General features: G+C 50.5%; 2 protein-coding genes across 3 annotated transcripts; one reads left to right on the forward strand and one right to left on the reverse strand.

The window, feature by feature from the left end:
- The first annotated feature begins 1,612 nt into the window (after positions 1-1,612).
- Positions 1,613-6,640, forward strand: LOC112894346 (plant cysteine oxidase 4-like). Of its 2 annotated transcripts, none has more exons than XM_025962019.1 (6): positions 1,613-2,181; positions 3,367-3,601; positions 3,885-4,048; positions 4,182-4,332; positions 5,839-6,039; positions 6,132-6,640. In XM_025962019.1, the coding sequence occupies exons 2-6, from the start codon at positions 3,502-3,504 to the stop codon at positions 6,254-6,256; spliced, it is 741 nt and encodes a 246-aa protein (XP_025817804.1). In that variant the 5' UTR covers positions 1,613-2,181; positions 3,367-3,501; the 3' UTR covers positions 6,257-6,640. The 2 variants fall into 2 exon arrangements, with proteins under 2 accessions (XP_025817804.1, XP_025817805.1); XM_025962020.1 differs by having other exon boundaries at positions 1,613-1,931.
- A 1,609-nt stretch (positions 6,641-8,249) lies between these two features.
- Positions 8,250-11,399, reverse strand: LOC112895246. Its single transcript, XM_025963186.1, has 3 exons — positions 9,814-11,399; positions 8,816-9,697; positions 8,250-8,700 (listed from the first exon to the last, which is right to left on the reverse strand). The coding sequence occupies exons 1-3, from the start codon at positions 11,362-11,364 to the stop codon at positions 8,662-8,664; spliced, it is 2,472 nt and encodes an 823-aa protein (XP_025818971.1). The 5' UTR covers positions 11,365-11,399; the 3' UTR covers positions 8,250-8,661.
- Positions 11,400-20,027: the final 8,628 nt, after the last annotated feature.

The following is a 20,027-nucleotide window of genomic DNA, read 5'->3' on the forward strand; positions in this document are numbered from 1 at the left end:
ATGTGCCGTCACCACGGTGAGAAAGGGGCTGTTGGGAGTCAGGAATCCGGATTATTTGGTTGACAATTAGCCGTTCTAAATATAAATATAATAAGATAATTGTAAAATTAATTGCATAAATAGATACTAATTCACGAGATGAATCTATTAAGTCTAATTAATACATCATTAGCATATATTTACTGTAGCACAACATTATCAAATCATGAACTAATTAGGTTTAATGGATTAGTTCTTGCGAATTAGTCTCCATTTATGCAATAGGATTTGTAATTAGTCTATATTTAATACTTCTAATTGGTATTAAATATTCGATGTGACAAAACTAATTTAGTCCCTGGGAACCGAACTCGCCCTAACTTCATCTCTCAAGGATCAAAACATATCATTTTTTTTCTTTTTTTAAATGACATGACACTGATATCACCTTACTGTTATTATTGTATAATCTCAAATATGGATCGCTAAGATATCCAGAGAAGTATATGGCGGACACAATCTCACAGCCGAGCGCACTGCACTCCAGAATCTAGATCCCCGCTCGCTGTTCCCCTTGTGGTGTTGACTGTTTGACCCCCGGCAGTAGCAGTGCGCCATCCGGATTCGACGAACCGATCCGGCGGGCCACGGAGGCGGAGCCAGAGGTACGGGTGTTGCCGGCTTGCCGCTGGGGCCGAGCGCACATTTCCGCCGTCCCGGGGCGCCCACGTTCAATGAACGAAGCCGTCCGCCCCTTCCCCTCGAATCTCGATCCCACCTCCACAGATCCCCGGCGCCCGGCGGCCCAACCAGAGGCCGCCTGGCCGGCCGGCCGCCCGCCACCCGAGGCGGGGCGCCACGACGCAGCGCTCCTAGCCGTCCGTTTCCGCCGCGCGACACCTGTTCGCCCGCCTATTCTAGCTCGGCATCGTACCGTGTGCTCCACTCGAGCCGCTCGCCCAGGTGCCAGATGCCATGCCGTCCTCTTTTCCACAAGCAGCGGGGGGTGGGGTTCGCTGCCGTATGGGAGGGACGGGCGGCGGCGAGCGCGCCTTGGACGAGGCCCGCCCGGTGGCCGGACGGTTGTGGTGGCGCCGGCCCCGGCTGCACGAGGAACGCGTTCCGATTGTAAAATGAGCCCCGAGATCACGTCGACAGGTTCGACATGGCTCAGTGTTTGGTTTGGAGCCATGCTGCCCGTGACACGCTGGCCCCATGCGGGTTTGGTCCCACATGTCATGGACCGAGACGCTTGCAGCCTCCCACTGTGAGCTCACGTGCCGCACCTGCCCTGCCCCACGTGCGCCACCCACCGTGCCCCTTCAGCGTACGGAGGGGCCGGGGCGCCAGCGGCGGCGGCTCCTCCTGGACCGGGACCTCGGTGCACCACCTCACTGACCAGCTCGGCCTCCCCTCTCACAGGCCCGCATGCACCGCGCCTACGGAGGACCACGCGATCCCGGACCGGGCCCCGCGTGTCATGTCACCGGCGTGGGCGGCGCATGTCGACGGGTACATGGCACTTGGCCTCCGCGGCCGCGCCGCTGCGCCCTGGGGCCCACACCGCCACCACCTAGTACACTCTCGCCGGCTCGGCGCATAAAAAAAAAAAAGATGACGCAGGAGCAGGGCAGCAGAAATTGCTTAGTGCTAGCGAGTAATTACCCGTTTCGGGCCGGGGCATCCATCCTTAAACTCGCGTCTCCTCCCTCGTTCCCCCCCTCCGCCTCGGCGCCCCTCCCCAGAGCAGTAAGCCCTGCCCTACCTCCCCGACGCGCGCGTGCCCCCCATGGCGCGGCGGCGCTGCTGATGCCTCGCGGCGTCGGATCGGGCGCGGCGGCCACCAACCCTAGCCGCGTGCGGAGGCGCTCGCCGATCCCCCGACGCCCAATCCGTCGGCGCGGATCCTCCCCCGCGAGATTCGGCGTCTCGTCTCGTTTCGTGCTGCCTAGGTGAGGTTCTGGCCCTCTGGGTGCGTTGAGGGGATCTGCATCCGTTTGCGTGTCTTCGAAACCGGCCAGCCCATACCCAAGCAGCCACCCACTCGACTGTGCAAGTGCCGACCCACCTGAAGGTAGCGTGCGTGCGTCGCCTCGATACCGTGCGAGCGCGCGCTGACGCTAACCCTGTCTACAGACGGAGCGGCGGTTCAGTGACCACCTCCGTGCAGCAAAGGGAACACCCGAGTCACCCGGCGGCTAGGTATTGGCCTCCCCTGTATCCTCTCCTTGATGATGTGTCCTTAGATTAGTCGATGAGGGACTGGTTGTTTTTCACCAGAGTATTGGGCTAACCAACGCTACCATCTGTATTAATAATCTGATCAAGCACTTCCTGAATTATGAACTTCTGTTTTGTATCCTTCCAGTCAATGAACCATATGATTTTTGGTCTGAAAACATGGCACTAAGGTTAGCCTGATTTAAATTATTAAGATTAATGCAGTCAATGTGTCTTAGTATAAGTTGAATGTTTTTTGGCATTCGGCTGCGGAATGTCTGCACCCATAGTAAAATATCTATGCGTGCCACCGTTTCTGGGTACGTGGACGGATCTGTCTCATTATTTTTGTTATTTTGGTTTAATGCAATCCTGTCAGTATGATCTTTGGCTAAATACCAACCATGTCACAATAATCTTTATAATGATTTTGATCAGAGATGGGTGTTATATGGTTAATGAATAATGATGATGGTTTGTAGTGGTAGTGATTAGGCTCCTGTGGTCTTTAGCTGAACCTTGGTGGTATATTTCGAGTGAGTGATTGGACCTTGTACTTGTAGGGCGATCAGCTACCTAAGAGCAGTTGTTAATTCATATGCTCATGGAGTTTTCCATTTATTTTTCTACATGAGACCTTTTGTTTTTATCCTCATGTATTGTTTGAGAGATTAGTACTTTCGTGTATTAAGATAGCCTGCAGAAATATGTGCCTAAAATCTATAGAAGTTATAGTTTGTTGACTGAGGGTGGGGTTATAAGTTAACCATCTTCCAGAATAAATGCACTCAATGGTGCTAGCTTTTTGGTGTATCCTCTACAGGGGGGACAATGGAGTCAATTTGTAAAACAAGCAAATCTCTGTGGTATCTATTCGCTTGTAGACTTGATGTATAGCAGCTCCTACTACGAATGCTATTGCAGCATAATTTAGTAATTTATATGATCTTGATTTGTGGTTGCCTTTTTTTCGCAGTCTACTTAATTCTCATCCCATCCCATACAAAGTGCGCATTTGTTATACTATTCTCAAAAAACTACACTGTAATGATTTATATATCAATCAATCTGTTGAATCTACTATAAGTTCCTTTTTTCTTCATAATCTTTGCTTTGAGGAGACTGTTCCTGGGTAATCTCATGAGATGTACTCTTGTTACTTCGCAGGTGCAAGGATAGGCGTGCTTGAACAATACATCTGTGGATCAATTGAGCTGTATTTTAGTCTTCCTGTTGTTGATTAAAGTAGAGGTTAAGAAATTTGACAATTGTTATCTTTTCAAGAATACATTGAAGTGCAAGATGCCAAAAATAAAGAATCTCTCCAATGCGTGTAAAGTCTCATTTTCTCCAGATGGGCCCATATCTGAAGAGGCACTTGAGAGAGTCCGTGCACTGTTAGGTGAGTCAAATTTAACTTGAAATCAGTGCTAAAGTATCAGTTTCTTATAGTTCTAAATTGCTTAGAGATTTTACAAAAAAAATGCAGTGCTGGTGTTACCCTTTAGCTGGGTTAATTTACCCTTATAGTTCGGGAATGTGTTGTTTTGCCTGCATGTCTGATATAAAGTTTTGTTTGTAATTGCTGTTTTAGACTTTATTTCAGTTCGACATAGAGTTCAGATTGGTTCTTATAGATAAAACCATCGGCAGACATGAAGTATCACTCACGTTCCTTTTCACAGATGAGATAAGGCCTTTAGATGTTGGCCTAGATAATGAAGCACAAATTGCACGCAATTGGAATAGTTCTACACGTCCATCAAATGGGAGACGGGGACGTAATGGGGTTAACCAGTTCACCGCTCCAATCAAATATTTGCACATTCATGAATGTGAAAGTTTCTCTGTAAGATCTCTTGTCCATTCATTATTTCATTTTTTTATGTTAACTATGTGCGGCTTTCAGGAGGATGGATAAATTGGTTCCTCTGCGTGCTCACTGCATTCAGTATTTACGAAATGTACTTACAATTTTGCAGATGGGTATATTTTGTATGCCACCTTCTTCAGTTATTCCACTTCATAATCATCCTGGAATGACTGTACTTAGCAAGCTTCTTTATGGAAGACTGCATGCTGAATCTTATGATTGGATTAACGTACCTGATCATCCAAGTGATCAATTACAAGGTGTGTTCTGTCATTTTTTTCTGTCAATGAGAATATGCTTAATGGAAGCACAAAGTTAATAGTTTTGATAAAAGAATGAAAAGGCATACCTTGTAGTTTGAAGGTGATACATTTGTCCCTAAAACTCACAATCTTTTGTTTCTTGCACATCCTTATGTTCAGTGATTGGATAAAACAGCAATCCAAGGATGGATCAGACAAATATCATGTGGAACGATGTTAGAAACTTAAAAAATTGTTACGCATTAATTTATAGATGCCAAGAACAGCAATGTGGTCAGCGCCAAACTAGGAGAAACTTGGTGGCATTGCAAAAGAAGAAGAAATAGGAACCCAAATTTTAGCGAAGAGGACTCAGTTCCTACAGACCCACATCTCTGGCCACCTATCATATTAGGGTGCGTTTGGTTTCCCGCAGATGCCCTGGCCAGGCTCCGGGGATGCAGCAGCATGGTGTTTGGTTGACTGCGTGAAGGCACGAGCCTGTCTCTCAGCATGCAAAAGCAGCCAGCGAGCCTAGTTCCCAGGGAACGAGAATGAAATACGTTTCTCTAGAGCCAGGCTCACAGGATGCAACATATTAGCAAGTGAATGATGGTATTAGGAAATTGTTAGCATGTTTTAAGGCATATTAGTATATTTCAAGGCAGATTAAAGCTTAATATGTTAAAAATAAGTACTATACAGCCTATCAAACAAAATAATTATAACCTTAGTAAAATTGTCTTTGTATTTCAGCTTAATATGACATATGCTAATGCAGCCAACCAACCTGCTGTTACACTCATCCTGTGCAAATCGATCCAGTCAACCAAACATCAGGTTGTTGCATGTCCCAGACCTGTCCCAACTCAGCCTTGCTGCTAGGTGCGAGCCAGACTCCCCTCGACAGCGAACCAAACACGCCCTTAGTAGGCCTAGGCTATCTCATATGCTGTACTATAGGATGTCTAGCCAAAATGAGGTTCTCCATACTGCAGGTCTTTCGTGTGTACAATGCATAAGCATTACTTTCGTTTTTCTTCAACTTATTTAGCTTAATTCCTCTGTATTTTCTGTATTGGACTCGGTTCCATATGAACTGGCATCACTAAGAATTGGCTTTGATTTGCTAAAAAAAACCTGTATCATCCACCAAAAACTATGATGGCGACTGTTCATTTCTACTCTACCACCTTATTTTCCTTTTGCCCCTATGTTAATTTGTTACCAGCAGTTTTGAGTTTGTCCATTGGTTATACTGGTTAGTATAAGTGTTTTTCTTCCTCTGAGTTTGGAGTTAAACAAGTAGTGGTACACTCCCACATGGGAACCTTAGAGGATGCTGGGAAATCTAACCTCTAGACATCGCTGTTTGCTTAAATACTGCTGGAGGAGCTAGAGATATGGTTATTTATCACAAAGATCCTATGCTATGGATCATTTGACTAACCATGCCATTATTCTTTTTGATAATTTTGTACCTACATGTTCCTTGATGCAAGCCTTGCCCATTGAAATTTGCAGCAAGACCAGCAAAGCTTGTCAGGGATTGTGAAATGACTGCACCAGAGACAACCATTCTTTACCCCAATAGAGGTGGTAACATTCACACTTTCAGAGCCATCACACCTTGTGCTCTCTTCGATGTCCTTTCTCCACCATACTCTGCTGAGGATGGACGGCATTGTTCTTACTTCCGAAAGTCTCTAGTGAATCAACCACCTGGTACATGGAGCCCTCGAAACTTGAATTCTCAACTTGTATGTTTAATGCTCATGACGAGGTTTCTAACTTTCGTTAATTTTTTTCCCTACCAGTTGTTTTCCCGACTGAGATAGATAGCTCACAAGTAGTCTGTTTGGAGGAGTTGGAGGACCATCAACCCCCAGAAGGCTTTGTGGTTGCGAGAGGTCTGTATAAAGGCCCTGTAATAAGGAGATAATTTGGTTGGAGCATGGTATCCAGCGAACTACGAATCACCTGAAAGAGGATGCAGGCTTCTAGTATCTAATGCATGTGAGTTCTAGTATGGCAAGCACCAAATGGTCACTGTGCAATCCATGGTTTACTTTGTACATGTCAAAGTGATCTGTGATAATTTAACAGCAACTTTACAGAACAAGAATGGATGTTTATGGTTTGACCAGAACTTTAATTGTGTGCGCCACTGCTGGAGTATCTCTGACCTAGCTATGGAGCTGTTATCAGATCAAGACCTGTACGTACATAATTTTGAGCTTAGTGTAGCATAGCAGTTGTCATGCTGTACTGAGGAGATCAATGGAACATGCTTTTTCACTTAATGGTGTGGCGGTACTATTTTGTCTCTCGGCGTGTTGCATCATTAGAAGTCTCTGGATTCTTGTCTATACAGTCTGGGGAAGAAAACGTCACATGAGTTCTTAGTGCACGAAGTCAAGACCGAACACGACTTATGTGGGTGGCACTTCGCCACTTTGGTAAACAGATGCAATATTTAACAGAGCATAAGAAAATATCTTAGAAACAACAAATAAAAAGGCACATGAGCGTTCTAGCTGAGCAGCCTTATAATCCACTCAGCAGTTGACCCCCATCCCAAGACCAATATTCATCTCAGTGCACGAAGTCAAGACCGAACACGACTGATGTGGGTGGCACTTCGCCACTTTGGCGAACAGATGCGAACTATATCCAGATAAATTCTAGTGCCACCGGTGTCTGCCATCAGGTTAGCTCTTTCTTTTAAATAAGGAGAAAATTCCCCGCAAGGCCCTCAAACAAATCATGCTTCCTTCTATGGTCCTGCAAAATTGCAACTTGCTTATTTGACCCTGATTTCATTTTCCTTCCCTTCCATGGCCCTGCCCTTACATCTGCGGTGCCCTTACATCTACGGTTAACTCCCAGTTAAGTGACTGTGAAAAGATAATAATACTCTTGGGGAGCCCTCCGCCGCGCCCTAGGGTGACTCTGCTCCCGAGTCCGTACGCCGCCGCCCGCCGCCCGAACGCCGCCCGCGCTCCGTCTGCGCGCCGCCTGCGCGCCTCCTGAACGCCGCCCGCCGCCCGAGCACCGCCCGCCGCCCGCCTCTGCTCCAGTCGGGGCTCACGGGATAGGATGGGGGAGATGGGGTCGGGGGTGTGTGTGGAAGTGGCAGGGGTAGTTCACTCCAAGAAATTTTTGCTTCTCACCTCAAACATCAAACCCTAACAGATTGGCCTAACGGGTCTAACGGAAGGGCCATGGAAGAGAATGAAAATAAAAAGAAGGCCACAAAAGGGTGTTTCAGTTTTCCAGGATTATAGAAAAAAGCGTGATTTGTTCCAGAGCCTTCCAGAGAATTCTCCCTTAAGTAAGAAGGTACGCACTTCCTCGCTCTGGGTTCATGTGGTGAGGTCGTGCTTCAATCCATCATGGTAGTTTTGCTCGTCGCATGGCAATGGCAACACCGTCTGGAGAACCTCTAAAACCTTCACAGTTGGAAGCTTGTTTTTTTCTCTCCCCAAGACGAGGCCCGACACCATTTCCATTGCTGTAACGGAAATACAGATCGTTTTGGTTTAGAAACAGAGATGAGAGAGCGCTACCCACCTGACTTGAGAGCTAAAGGCCTAACATTATCGGCATCACAGAACCAAACAGGAGGCAACGATACACACGCCAAGGATTGCATGAAAAGTGGGAAGCTTGTTGGCTTGTTGCTGCTGTATTAGTACCTTCCATCTCAATGCCAACCAATGATAACAATGTATAGCAACTAGCAAATGCAACAACTAGATATGAAATAGGATGAACAAACTTACTGCCAGACACAATCCTTACCGCACCTGATAAGGCAATAGTAGATGCAGTTCTATGTTTGTATCAAGCACTACTACTGACATATCCAGAAGAAGAATGGCAAGACTGCTGGGAACACAGGATGACAGGAGATACAGTTATGCATGGAAAAATGTTTCAGGAATGGAAGGCTGACCTGTTTTGACATTTTATTCTATGGTGCATCTGATGCAATTACATTTTGCAAACAACTCAACCTTTTCATTGGGTTGAGTACTATTACATGATTTCACTATGGACAGTAAAGAAGCAAGCAGAAGTCATCCTGTATAAATATAAGATTTACATCAAACCGAAACCACCACCAGACTGACCATGAGAAACCTACAGAACAGTCTACCAGACATGGCATGCGAATTCCAATTGCCAACAGCATGGTAGCCAGCAGCTGCTTCAAGTGACTGCATCAGCAAAAAGAGGAGGGGCATCGTAGGAGCCATTTGAGTGCTGGTGAGGTATATGACCCCGATGGACCTCAAGGCATCAACGTCATGAATGGATAAATACTGGTCTTAAGTTAAGACATCATATCTCTGAATCCATTGAAATTGGCTTTTCTACCACCTAAACAAGAAATGCACACAAACATATGAACAATGGCTTCATGATGCGTGGACACATAAGCAAAACATAATGAAATAACACAAGACATGCAGAATAGAGGAACATTAAGTCTTACATCTGCAAATCTTATTTGCCGTGGCCTGGAAGGTTTATGATCATTCTCCTTTGGATGCGCTGCGGCCCAGGGAGCTTGTTTCTTCGAGTGTACTTGAATTCCAAGAAAAGATGGTGGAGGTGGCTTATTCGTCACGGATGGCAAAGTGCGAGAAAGCCATGATTCTGAAGGTGATTTCGGGACAGGTAAAGGGAGCAGAGATTGCAATGGTATGATTTCCTGTCTAGCAACATTATTGTCTTCCAAATGTAATGGAACCTCCTGATTAGCATCACGCGTCAAATCTTTTCCATCATCCAGTGGGAATGTGGGTTCTCTAACTTCAGAGATCTTTTCGGTCAACAGATCATTGACTTGATCTTTCACAATAGAGTTCTTTCCAACTATCTGTTGCCCACCAGGATGAGAATCACACATGTTTGCCTTCAGAGCTGCCCTTGAATCCACAAGCACACCCAAGTGGCATGTTTCTGAATCAGTATCTCCATGGTGATCCATTGAATCTTCATGCCCTGCTAAATCTGGTCCTGAGCTCATGGAACTTGATCCCTTAAAACTACTATGATCTGATCCAACCAACGAGGTTCGGTCGTGGTCTCTCCCGAGCGAACCAGAACCATTGCTCCTACTTGCCTTATCATCCCTATCTCCTATTCTAGATGACCCATTTGCTTTTCTTGATGGTGACGTCACAGCATAGTTCCGATATGGCGACATGCCACCAGCTATGGAGGGGTGATATGGTGAAGATCCATCCCTAGTCTGTGAATCACTCCAGAAAGTCAGATGATTCGACTCACTTGTCACCTTGCTCCTACCATCCTCTCCTTGACCAAGATATTTCTGCTCCAACTTATGCTTATACACGTCCTCCCAGGATTGCTGCCACACAATAAAATTCAGAAGGTTAGAACAAATCATTCCTAACACCAAGAACATGAGACAAAACTATAGAGCTGAATTCAACAGCATGCAATGTGCACTGGTATTATTAGTACCCCGTTGGAATCGCATCCTAGTTGCTTGTTCTGCGAGCTCCGGGCAAGCGGACTCTGTGCCATTTGGCCTCTGCCTCTGGATGGAAACTGCCTGCCTCGCCCTCGCCCTTGGGCCTTGCCACGCTTCATCGCCGGAATTGGATTCAGGAGCAACAAGGAGGTTTTCACACACAATCCAGGGAGCAACCCACATCCCTTGGCTGAAAACCCCCGGGTACTATGCACGTCATAGTCATCGTCATCCTCTTTATCGTCCTCTTCATGCTCCTCGCGTCTGGGATAGGCGCAGGACAAGTAATTGGGCGGCAGGTGCTGGTACGGCAGCTGGACAGGCGCTCTCCTCATCCGATCGTCGCCACTGCCCGCGCTTGCCTTCACCGCGGCCGCACGCGCGTGGGCGTGGGCGTGGTCGCGCCCAGAGTTGCCCGTGCCACCGGCCTTCCGGAAGGTGTACTGAGGGGAGCCCACGGCCACGGCCTGCGCGGCCGGGAGGAAGCGGTCCATCATGAGGCCCCGCGCTTCTGGCCCGGCGCCCGGTCCGGGCTCCACCGCTCCGCTGAGGCCGCTGACGCTGCAGTTCATGGCGAAGGACTCCGTGCGGGAGAGCGTGTCGAGCGCGTCGGAGAACCTCTCCTCTTCCTCCTCGCCGTCGCCGTGCGGCTTCCGCAGCACCGCAGCCACCGAGACCGCCTCCTGCTTCCTCGCCTCGACCGCCACCACCTCGCGCGACGCGGGGGCAGCCCGGGAGCCGCGGTCGGCGGCGCCGTGGAGCGCCTGGAGGTCGAGGTCCGCCAGGGCGTCGTGGTAGGGGGTGCCGCCGCCGCCGCCTACCTCCTCCGGCCGCGCCCGGGCAGGCTCCCGCGGCGGCGTCGGCGGCGCCGCGCGGCGGGTGCGGACGCTCTTGGGCTGGCCCGGGCGCTGCTCCCAGACGAAGGGCACGACGCCCGGGTGCCGCACGGGCCCGGACTTGAGGTCGGGCTTGTACCGCGGCGGCGCGTCTCCCCGGCGCGCCGAGCGGAGCGGCGCGCCCAGGTCGATCCGCCGCTGGTCGCCGCCCCGCTCCCCCATCGCGCGGTCCGCCCGCATCGCCCGAGCGCTGGAGCGAGACCCGGAGATCAGGAAAAGGGCTCGCTTCGCTTCGGCCGCCGGGAACGGGCGGGGAAGCTCCGCAGCTCGCGAGCGTTGGAAGCTAGCGAGCGAGGGATCTGCCTGCGTTGCGTTGCGTTGCGCTGCGCTGGCCGCGCGCCGCCTCTGCCGTGCCGCGGCCGATGGTAATAACAGGAGCGCCCCGGCCCGGCCGCGAGCGAGGCCCAGCCAGCCGCCTGCGCGGCTCCACTTCACTGGTGCGGAGTGACACGGTGGGGGTGGGGCGGCGCCCGGTGCCGCAGCCCGCAGGTTTAATGCTGCGCGTGCGGCGCGGGGATGGCGACTCGGGCTGGCGCGTGGGCAGACCGCCACGCCCGACTCGGGAGTGCGGGGGAGAAAGTGCGGTAGACTTCCCGGGGGCGATCCGCATCCGCCTAAAAAGGTGGTTGCCTTGCCCCCGCACATGCACGGGCCGGTGGTGGATCCCTCCTCTGACTTGCTACTACTGGTACTAGCGCCGCCGTGCTTCAGGGTTCACACGGACGAGGGCGTGACCGGGTGGTCGCGTCAGCGTTGTCACGCCGGCGGGAAGGAGGGGCCGAGTTAGGCAGGTGCTGGCCGCCGTCTCCGTCAACCAAAACTCGGTCTTGCGAAGGGGAAATTCGGTCGCCTAGTACTAGCAGGATACAGAAGATACCATCTCCACAGTCCTGTGTAGCAGGGAGCACTGATTTTCTACTAACCATTTTGCAAATTGCATTAGGAGCAACTGCTCCCTTTGGATTCCTAACGAGCGAGCAGCTGAGCTGCTTTTGCAGAGGAACAAAACAAAACCAAACAAGCAAGTGGGAGAGCCTGCTCCACCGTACGGCGCGGGGAACGCGACAAGGACATGCGCCTCTGCTGCCAACTGGACGGCCAAGGATCACCAGCGTCATGTGGGATGATCGGCCGCCCCTGGGGACTGGCTCCCCATCGCGGCCGCACGCCATTACTGCGGAACCTGCAGCGGCTAAACCACCTGGGCAGGTGCGTCGCTGTCGCTCTTCGCTGCAGCGGACGCAATGTCATCGTCGGCTCGTCGCTTACCCGTCGTTGCCCATGCAGATCATGTCGTGTCAGGTCGCTCTCCCCGACAGCCACCGCGAGGACGACGGGGGATGGCCTGGCCACCAAGAACTCTGCGGCGACCATTGCCACAGCTGGGACTTCAGTGGATCAGGAGATGAGGGGGCCAAATTCAGACAACAAACGGATCCGTTAACCTCATCAGAATTGGAAAAAAGAATAGGATTCTCCCTTCCTCAAGGAGAGGATAACTTGCCTAATTAAACTGCTAGTAGTAGACCAGCAGCAGTAGTAGTAGCATTTGACAAATCGAGTGAGGCGTCGATCGCTCGCTTGCATGGTCAACAATTCCAGCGCAAGGCGATGGCGTGATGCCTTCGGTAGGCGTTGACCATGCATTCATGCTTGGCTTGGAAACTGATGAGAAGTCAAGTAAAAGGAAGCCGACCGCTCCTGATTCCGATCCAAGTAACTTAGCGCTTAGCAGTATGAGGCTTTAAGCCACTCGTGTCATGGTGGTTGATGCTGCAAATAGCACATTAGCACCACATGGCTCATCTGCAGCCGGCCTTCAGCCAAGGGCTGAAGCCAAGGGCGACGGTTCTGAAAAGTGAGAACCACAGGCCTACAGAGTGACTGCAGTGCTGTAGACGGTAAAAGTCGCACCGATCGTGAACACAGGCTTAACTGCACAGGACGGAGCAATGCTGGATCTCATGTGAACATCGACCCAAGGCGCCGTAGCTCAAGCAGTACAGGCACGGCAATCAATCCTTCGCCATTGTATACTCCGCAGATCTTGCCCCCTGTTCATGCATGGTCGGAGCCCGGTGTAACTAGCACGGTCCACCGCTGGCTAGGAGTAGATGAGCTCATGGGCAGGCGGCGATGGTCAGTGCAGTGCAGGGCGAGCCGGCATCCAAGGGATGGGATCGGACATCGGAGGCACGAGCGCACGGCCGAGCGTATGAGCCCTCCTGCACCATGCACGGGGCAAAGGGATGGAATGATCGCGGTGGCGTGTGAGTGAATTCAAGATCAGTGCGCCCGGCGCCATGGATGGGGCACGGGCCTTGTGAAAGCGAGCGGGCGTTCCCCACCTCCAGGCCCCCGTTACTCCTGTCGGCCGGGCCGGCCGGTCCCGGCACCGGCAGGGGCGTCCGCGCCATGTGCGCCCGTGAGCTCCTGCGTCCCGGGCCGACCCCAACCCGCAGGCTTCGATCGGCCTCCGGCGATCCGTGGCCTGAACTCTGAACCGGTCGTTGCTTCCATTCATCAGTCTCGACCGTTTCCTCTCCACGGCCGTATGCGTAACTGCGTCCATCTACTAGAGTCCGTACGAGAGGTACGAGTGGTACCGGCCAGTGTTCGGTTGTTGAGCAGACCACACTTTAGCTACGTGGGCACCAGCAAGGTTATAGGTGTCCCGGCGTGCCCACTGGCTCCTGTACTGACACGAAGTGTTTACTCTGTGTCCATGGTGCTGCACGACTATTACTACTACTGATTAAAGAGCTTAGCTACAGTGTTAGAAGAGCACGGATGCTGGACGCCTCACTGAACGAACAACGAATCCAAGAGCCGGCCGGGCAAAAAGGTTCAGGCTTCAGATCCAGTACATCATGTGTTGCGTTGTGGCCTCTTTGCAAATGTTTCCAGCAAACTATCTCCATCCACGATCGTTACCCGGACTGTACTTGCTTGCTCTTGTCTTCAGCTCGCGACCTTTTCGCCTGATCGAATCGGGTGACGAGGGGCGTGCTCCAATCATGCCGCCGTGGCACCATGCATGTTGAAGGCGTGCTTCTTTTTGTCAGCCTTGGAACTTGGATGATCCACATCTCTCTCTGCCTCTCTCTCTCGTGTCCTCCAGCAACCGTTCCGGCAGCGTAGCGCTCCCCGGGCCCGAGGGGTTCATGATACCTCATCACGTAACGTCGAAGCAAAGAGGAGACCCAATGTACTAGGAGCAGTGCTCCAGGCTGTGAGGGAGCTGCATTATTAAAGGCTCTGTTGGACTCTTCCTTCTCACCAAATGGTTTTGTAGAGGCGACAGGGCATGTGGTATCGAAGAACCTCCAACTGTTGAAAATCAGAAGACGTTTTTTCTCTCTCATTAAAACAAAACTTCGATCAACAATTACCCTATTATAATATTTTATTTATATGGCACAAAAGTATACTTTGAAACAAAAAAGTGTATTGATAGAGTAATTATCAGTCAAGAGATTTTCCTAACAAAATGTAATATACATCTTGTCATTTTAGAGGGAGGGAGTATCAAACGAATCATGAGAACGACGCATAAATCAATGGCTAATTGGCGATACATGTAGGCTTATAAATTGTAGTCCGAGTTGGACCTTTCCTGGCCCATGGTCTTCTTTTAGAAAAAAACGATCGGCCGGAAATCTCTGTGAAGTTGGCCCATAGTCTGCGAAGCCCATGGATTTCCAAGCCCATGCGGTTGTTGTACTAAAAGCGAACTATTGGAAACTAATGATGACCCGTGGGTCTCAAATAGGTAGGCCCAATTGCCCAAAGAATCACATCCTTTATATGGGCCGTTGAAATGGGCCCTTTCGACTGAATGATATTCAAACTTCCTGTCCCAGGTAATCACGCGGATGATATTCCAGACATGGCATCTTCAACCCTGATGGTCACCTTTTAAGTAACTATCAGAAAAAAAAACTTTAAGATCAGGATGCCACGTTGTAGTATTGTGTGATTCTGGTCCCATGCGTGGCTCATGCGCGCTAGGCAAATCCAGAACCGTGTGGCTTAACAACACCCACACAACGAGAGAGGCTTCACTGTTTGGTGAACGAAAGCGGATCCAAAAGAAGGCCCGCCAGATCTAATCCCAAAAGGCCTGACCAGATGCGATGTTCCACAGCATTTTCCCTTTGCGGCTTTGTCTTTAGGTCGACAGTACCGATGCGTGGATGCCTGAAGAAACAGGAAGATGCAGATAGAGTGCACACAAAGAAGAAGTGCCGAAAAGAGAGATGGCATTCTCCATTTTAAAAGAACCAGATGTTTAGGAAGCAGCTCATGACATCAAGGCAACTAGGCAAGGCATCAAGGCATGCAGCCAGAGCCAGACTTTACAAAGCCACGTCTAGGTTCCTCCGCGCACGGGTGGAGCAGGCACTCGCTGCGTGTTTTTACCGCTTTTAACCCGACCCGACGAAACTCATCTCTCCTGCGTGTTCTAGAAAATTCAAGCCCTTTCTATATCCACCCTGCAAAGTTGCAAACACAACAAGGCAGCAGGCACTCGATCGGTAAGACGGAGGAAGAGCCAGAACACAAGAATGGACTGCCAGTTTCTGGTCTTCGTTCAAGGAAAAAAAAGGCCACATGCGGCACGCACGAGAGGCGTCCGCGGGGTAGGGCCGACGCCATGGAAACTGGAAAGCCGGAACTCGCGCTGCCAATTCCCCAATCGCTCCCACCGGGTACGAGGCGTGTGTCTAACTGTCTATCTCGTACGCGCGCGGGTAGCCACGCCCACGCCCACGCGCGCGCCCCCACCACGATCTCGAGTGGAACTGCAGCAGGTAGGCTGCCTTTCGACGCCGGGGCGCACGAACGAACGAGGAGGAGAAAGCCGACCGCCCTATATAGGCACAGCTTTCTAAAGTTTCAGACGATGTGCTAAAAAGATATTTTTATATTATTTTATTTATAAAGTATCTGGAGAACTATTTTCAGCTTATACCGGGAGGATAAGCTGGAAATCGTAGCTTCACCCACCTTCTCCCGTAGTTTTACCTTTCGCCAACAATTTTCAAAATAGCTTTAACTTTATTAGAGAAATTGCTTCATCGGAGAAACTGCTTCAGAAACTATTTTAGAAAAAGCTGAAGCTATACCAAATTACCAAATAAGATCTAAATATGGATACCCGAAAGATCAAAAGCCTATGACAGCCAATCATGCATCGAGCTTACTTACTCGATGAGTGAAAGGAAAGGAGGAATCACCGTCGCCTACTCGATGCTTGCAGTCCAGGTCCATTCCGTGCCATCACTCTCGGCGAAAAGCACCGAGCTGGGGAGTTGCACGAAAGTTAAAACTCTTCCGTCCAACCCTTCAACTCACCACAAAAAGGAGATTCCGCCGGCGCCATCGCCTCGCAGGCCACATTGGCATGCCCCATATAGCAACAGCACGGCTCCATCACCAGTTCCCGGCGAGTCGTCCGAGTGCCGAAGTGGACCTCGAGTTGATGTAAAGCAGCTCGGCCCTGGCCTGCGATCCCCAATGGCAATTGACCGCGACACCATAGCACTAACCCGGCTGTAAAGAGGGAGAGAGCCCCGGCGTTGCTCGGCCGTTTGACTTTTGCCGGCCGGGGGTACGTGAGTCCGGCCGGTCCCCCATGCGCACTCGCTCGCCGCGTATCTTTGCGTCCGCGGATGAAGTGGAGAGGTGGTGCTCTCTTTCTCGGACGCTAGAAAGGAACTCTACGGCTGGGTACCATGCACGGCCCAGGCCGGATAAGATCGGATCGTGAAGCATGTGGGAGGCCGGCGGGCCGGCTGCGCAGTGGCAGGGCGCCCAGGCGTGTGCTCTCTGCGACGGCGGCCGGCGGCCGGCCTGGGGATGGGGATGGGGACGACGGAATGGAACCCATAATTGGCGCGTCATGAGGGTGAGGGGCCGTGTATGCGTGTCGCCGCGCGTCATGCATCCCACCGGCGAGATACTTGGCGAGGGCCGAGGTGGGCTGGACTGGACGGGCGCCACCGGTCATGGGTCTCCAGCTTTCCGGTGACAGTGACGGCGCAACCGGGGATCAGATCGAGCCGGGAATCATTGGCGGCCTTGTGTGTGCGTGCCAGGAGCCTGATGCCTGCAGGCGGAATACCTGGACGGCCGAGTCAGTTCGCTGTAGCCGGCGCGCAGGTTGCCATGCCGCGGGCGTGACTGACGCTTGATCAGGTCAGGGCGGCACACGTATGTCTCGGCGCGTATTGCAACTCGCACGCCGTTACTCATCTTGGCCTAGCGCCTAGCAGTACTTGCTACGAGTGCGACCTGCTCTGTTCAGGTTTGTGTGCAGCGACGCTGACATGAAAGTACCAGCGTTTCGGCATCAGATGTTCTGTGATCCCCAACTGCACAACTGTTTGGAACGTAGCCTGCCATCAGATTCCAAGAAGAGGCTAATATTTTCCATATTTTTTTTAGAAAAGGGAATATCTAACTTTTTTTGTCAATGAAAGGGGAAAGGAAAGGAGTAGCAAAGTATAAACTTAAACAGGACGAGAAGATTTCACCAAAACGTTCAGCATCATGACCAGGAGAGACGTTCCACCACGCACCCATAGCTCCTGCGAGTCTCTCTTCGTCCCCATTCCATGCATGGCCGCCGGAGATATTCCAGGGGCCCCAGTGTGATGATCCAGCACAAGCTCTGGTGCCCCGTTTCTCAAGCTGGTACTGGTTGCACATCGACGAGCCGACCGGCTGGCCATGGCAGTCGATCGATCGATCTGTCCGGGATGCGAGCTGAAGGCAGGCACCGCCGCACCGGTCGATCGAATGAATGAACGGACGCATGCGACCCATCTGTCGTTACGAGTGAGTTATCTCCCTCTCCTCTCGCCTCCTTCTGTGTGACCACAGCCACCTAACTGTCTGGTTCGATCGGCCACCCCTAGCCATAGCCTATAGCTAGCTCCCCCGGTCCCCTTCCTAGGGCGGAGACAGACGACACTGTGCCTCCAGACCCCAGCACAGTACGTTTTGCTTTCCTGACGCGTACATGCACGCAGCATTGACGCACGCGCGCCAAAGATGTATCGATCGAACCCGTCCGCAAGGTGGTCCGCCCTGTTGTTATGCCACGAGGATTGATGCCCTAATTGTCGCACTGAAACTTGTCAGTTTGCGTAAGGTAAAGTCTCAGGTAAAGTGTATCAGGGATACACACGGACGGAGCTACGTGTAGTTATCGTTGTCAGCTGACAATGACGATATTTCCATAAGCAAGTGGAGTCCGGAAGAGCTTAGTTTCCTTCTTCATTTGTTGATCTAACTTTATTAGCAAATGCAAATGTCAGGTAAACGACTAATTGTTTTGATAACTCATTATAGTGGTTCTTGCATGTTCAGATATTCCAAATGATGATGCTAGGTCAGTCTCGGTATATGGTTTCATCGTATATTACCAAGGCTGAGAACTTGGTAACTGTGCCAGAGGAGTATTATGATGATAAACTCCTCTCTCATCCTATGAAATCCTCCCTTCTTTCTCCTTACAATTAGTAAGCAAATTTGCTGATGTCATACCATGAAACTTCATGTGAAACCCCATTGAGACTAGACGCAGTGCATAGTTTCATTGTGCAGTTACCAAGACTGAGAAGTTGGTAACTGTGGTTGAAGAGTGTAATGGTGATGAAACTCCTCACTCATCCTATGAAACTCTCACTTCACTCTTCTTATAATTACCCTGCCATATCAACAATTTTGCTGATGTGGCATAATATTTAGTACCCATGAAACTTCTTATAAAACCTCGTTGAAACTGGCTGTAGCGTATAGTTTCATTGCATAGTTATCAAGATTGAGAACTTGGTAACTGTGCCAGAAGAGTGTAATGGTGATGAAATTTCTCTCTCATCCTATGAAACTCTCCCTCCTCTCTCCTTATAATTACCCTGTTATGTCAGCAAATTTGCTGATGTAGCATAACATTTAATGCCCATAAAACTTTTTATGAAACCCATCGAGACTGACCTTAGTGTTCGCTTTTCATAAGATGGATGGCTATAGTGGTAGCGAAGAATTGGAATTGTAAAGGATAATTACTATTGTAAACTTTAACAATCTTATAATATGTCATCATTTAGTTTTTATTGTGTTATCCATAAAATTATAGTTTCAAAAATACGGGTTAAGTACATTGCACCGACACCGGCGATAAAATTTTCTAGCCTCACTCCTGGGATATACATATATATACTTTTTATATATAATAGGTAGCTTAGCTGGCATGGCTGGATGATGCAGTGATCCGCAACTGGCCAGAAGGAGTTCGATCGACATGGGCGACACATTGGATGCATGACAAGTGCATCAAGGATTCAAGGGTTCAGGGCTAGCCGGGCAGCACTAATAGTATATATTATGGTGCACTGTTTGTTGCTTCTGCCACTTTCGAAAGAACAAAAGGAGGAAATTAAAGGGCCCGGGCAGCAAAGCAGTAGAGACAACTTGCACAAGAAAGGACGAAACAAAGAGGACGAGAAAAAAGGAAAAGAAAACCAGACGCACGCAATCATCTCTCATCTGCGCCATTATTGTCGCGCCACGACGACGACGAAGCTCAAATGCAGAGATCTTCTTGCTGGTCTCAGTTTTGCCAGATCAACAGCACACGCCAATCAGCCGAGCTATCTGACCGGTCATACTATTGGACACCATAAGGATTAGGGTGGAGGGCATGCATGAGGAGCTGCCAGAATCAAGAGCGCTAGCTTTGCGTTCACCGTTTCTACGAAAATTTGTCCGGATCAGGACGAGGAACAAAAAGAAAGAAAGGTTTCAGATGATGGCTGAAAGCCTGTACTGTTCGTACGATCAGATGGGGAAGCGTGGAAGCTAGCGTCGGGGCGGAGAGAGTTGCGATTCGCCACGGCAGATCGTGATCGTCCCCTGGCGGAAAGGCGGATCGCGCGCGCAGAAAAGACACCGGTTCCCGGCTCGGATTCGGATGATCGAGGCAGCCTTTCGGAGCCGGGGATTTGGATTTTTGCTAGCACCAGCAGCAGTGGATCTACCACCGAACGGCATTGTCCCGCGCGACACCGCCGAGAACAGTGACGCCGAGCACGGGCCTTATCGTGTCGACTTTCGAACGTCGAGGAGGGATCGCTTTCTTCCTAGCTCTCTTTTCAGGCGCCTGCTGGCTAGCACATCAACATGTTCTTCGCAGTGGCGACTCGACGCGTCCACGAACGATCATGGACGTCCTCAATTATCCTGCTGCCCCTGAAGCAAGTGAGAAAATATTTATCCAAGCCCGCGAGGAGGACAAATCT

This window comes from Panicum hallii, chromosome 5, assembly GCF_002211085.1.
Source record: "Panicum hallii strain FIL2 chromosome 5, PHallii_v3.1, whole genome shotgun sequence".
NCBI lineage: Eukaryota > Viridiplantae > Streptophyta > Magnoliopsida > Poales > Poaceae > Panicum > Panicum hallii.

Coding starts and splice junctions, on each gene's coding strand:
- LOC112894346 (XM_025962019.1), top strand. CDS start 3,502: ATGCCAAAAATAAAGAATCTCTCCAATGCGTGTAAAGTCTCATTTTCT. Junction 4,333..5,838: donor TCCAAGTGATCAATTACAAG/GTGTGTTCTGTC, acceptor TGAAATTTGCAG/CAAGACCAGCAAAGCTTGTC. Junction 6,040..6,131: donor TCTAGTGAATCAACCACCTG/GTACATGGAGCC, acceptor TTTCCCTACCAG/TTGTTTTCCCGACTGAGATA.
- LOC112895246 (XM_025963186.1), bottom strand. CDS start 11,364: ATGTGCGGGGGCAAGGCAACCACCTTTTTAGGCGGATGCGGATCGCCC. Junction 9,698..9,813: donor TAGGATGCGATTCCAACGGG/GTACTAATAATA, acceptor ATTGTGTGGCAG/CAATCCTGGGAGGACGTGTA. Junction 8,701..8,815: donor GGCAAATAAGATTTGCAGAT/GTAAGACTTAAT, acceptor TTTCTTGTTTAG/GTGGTAGAAAAGCCAATTTC.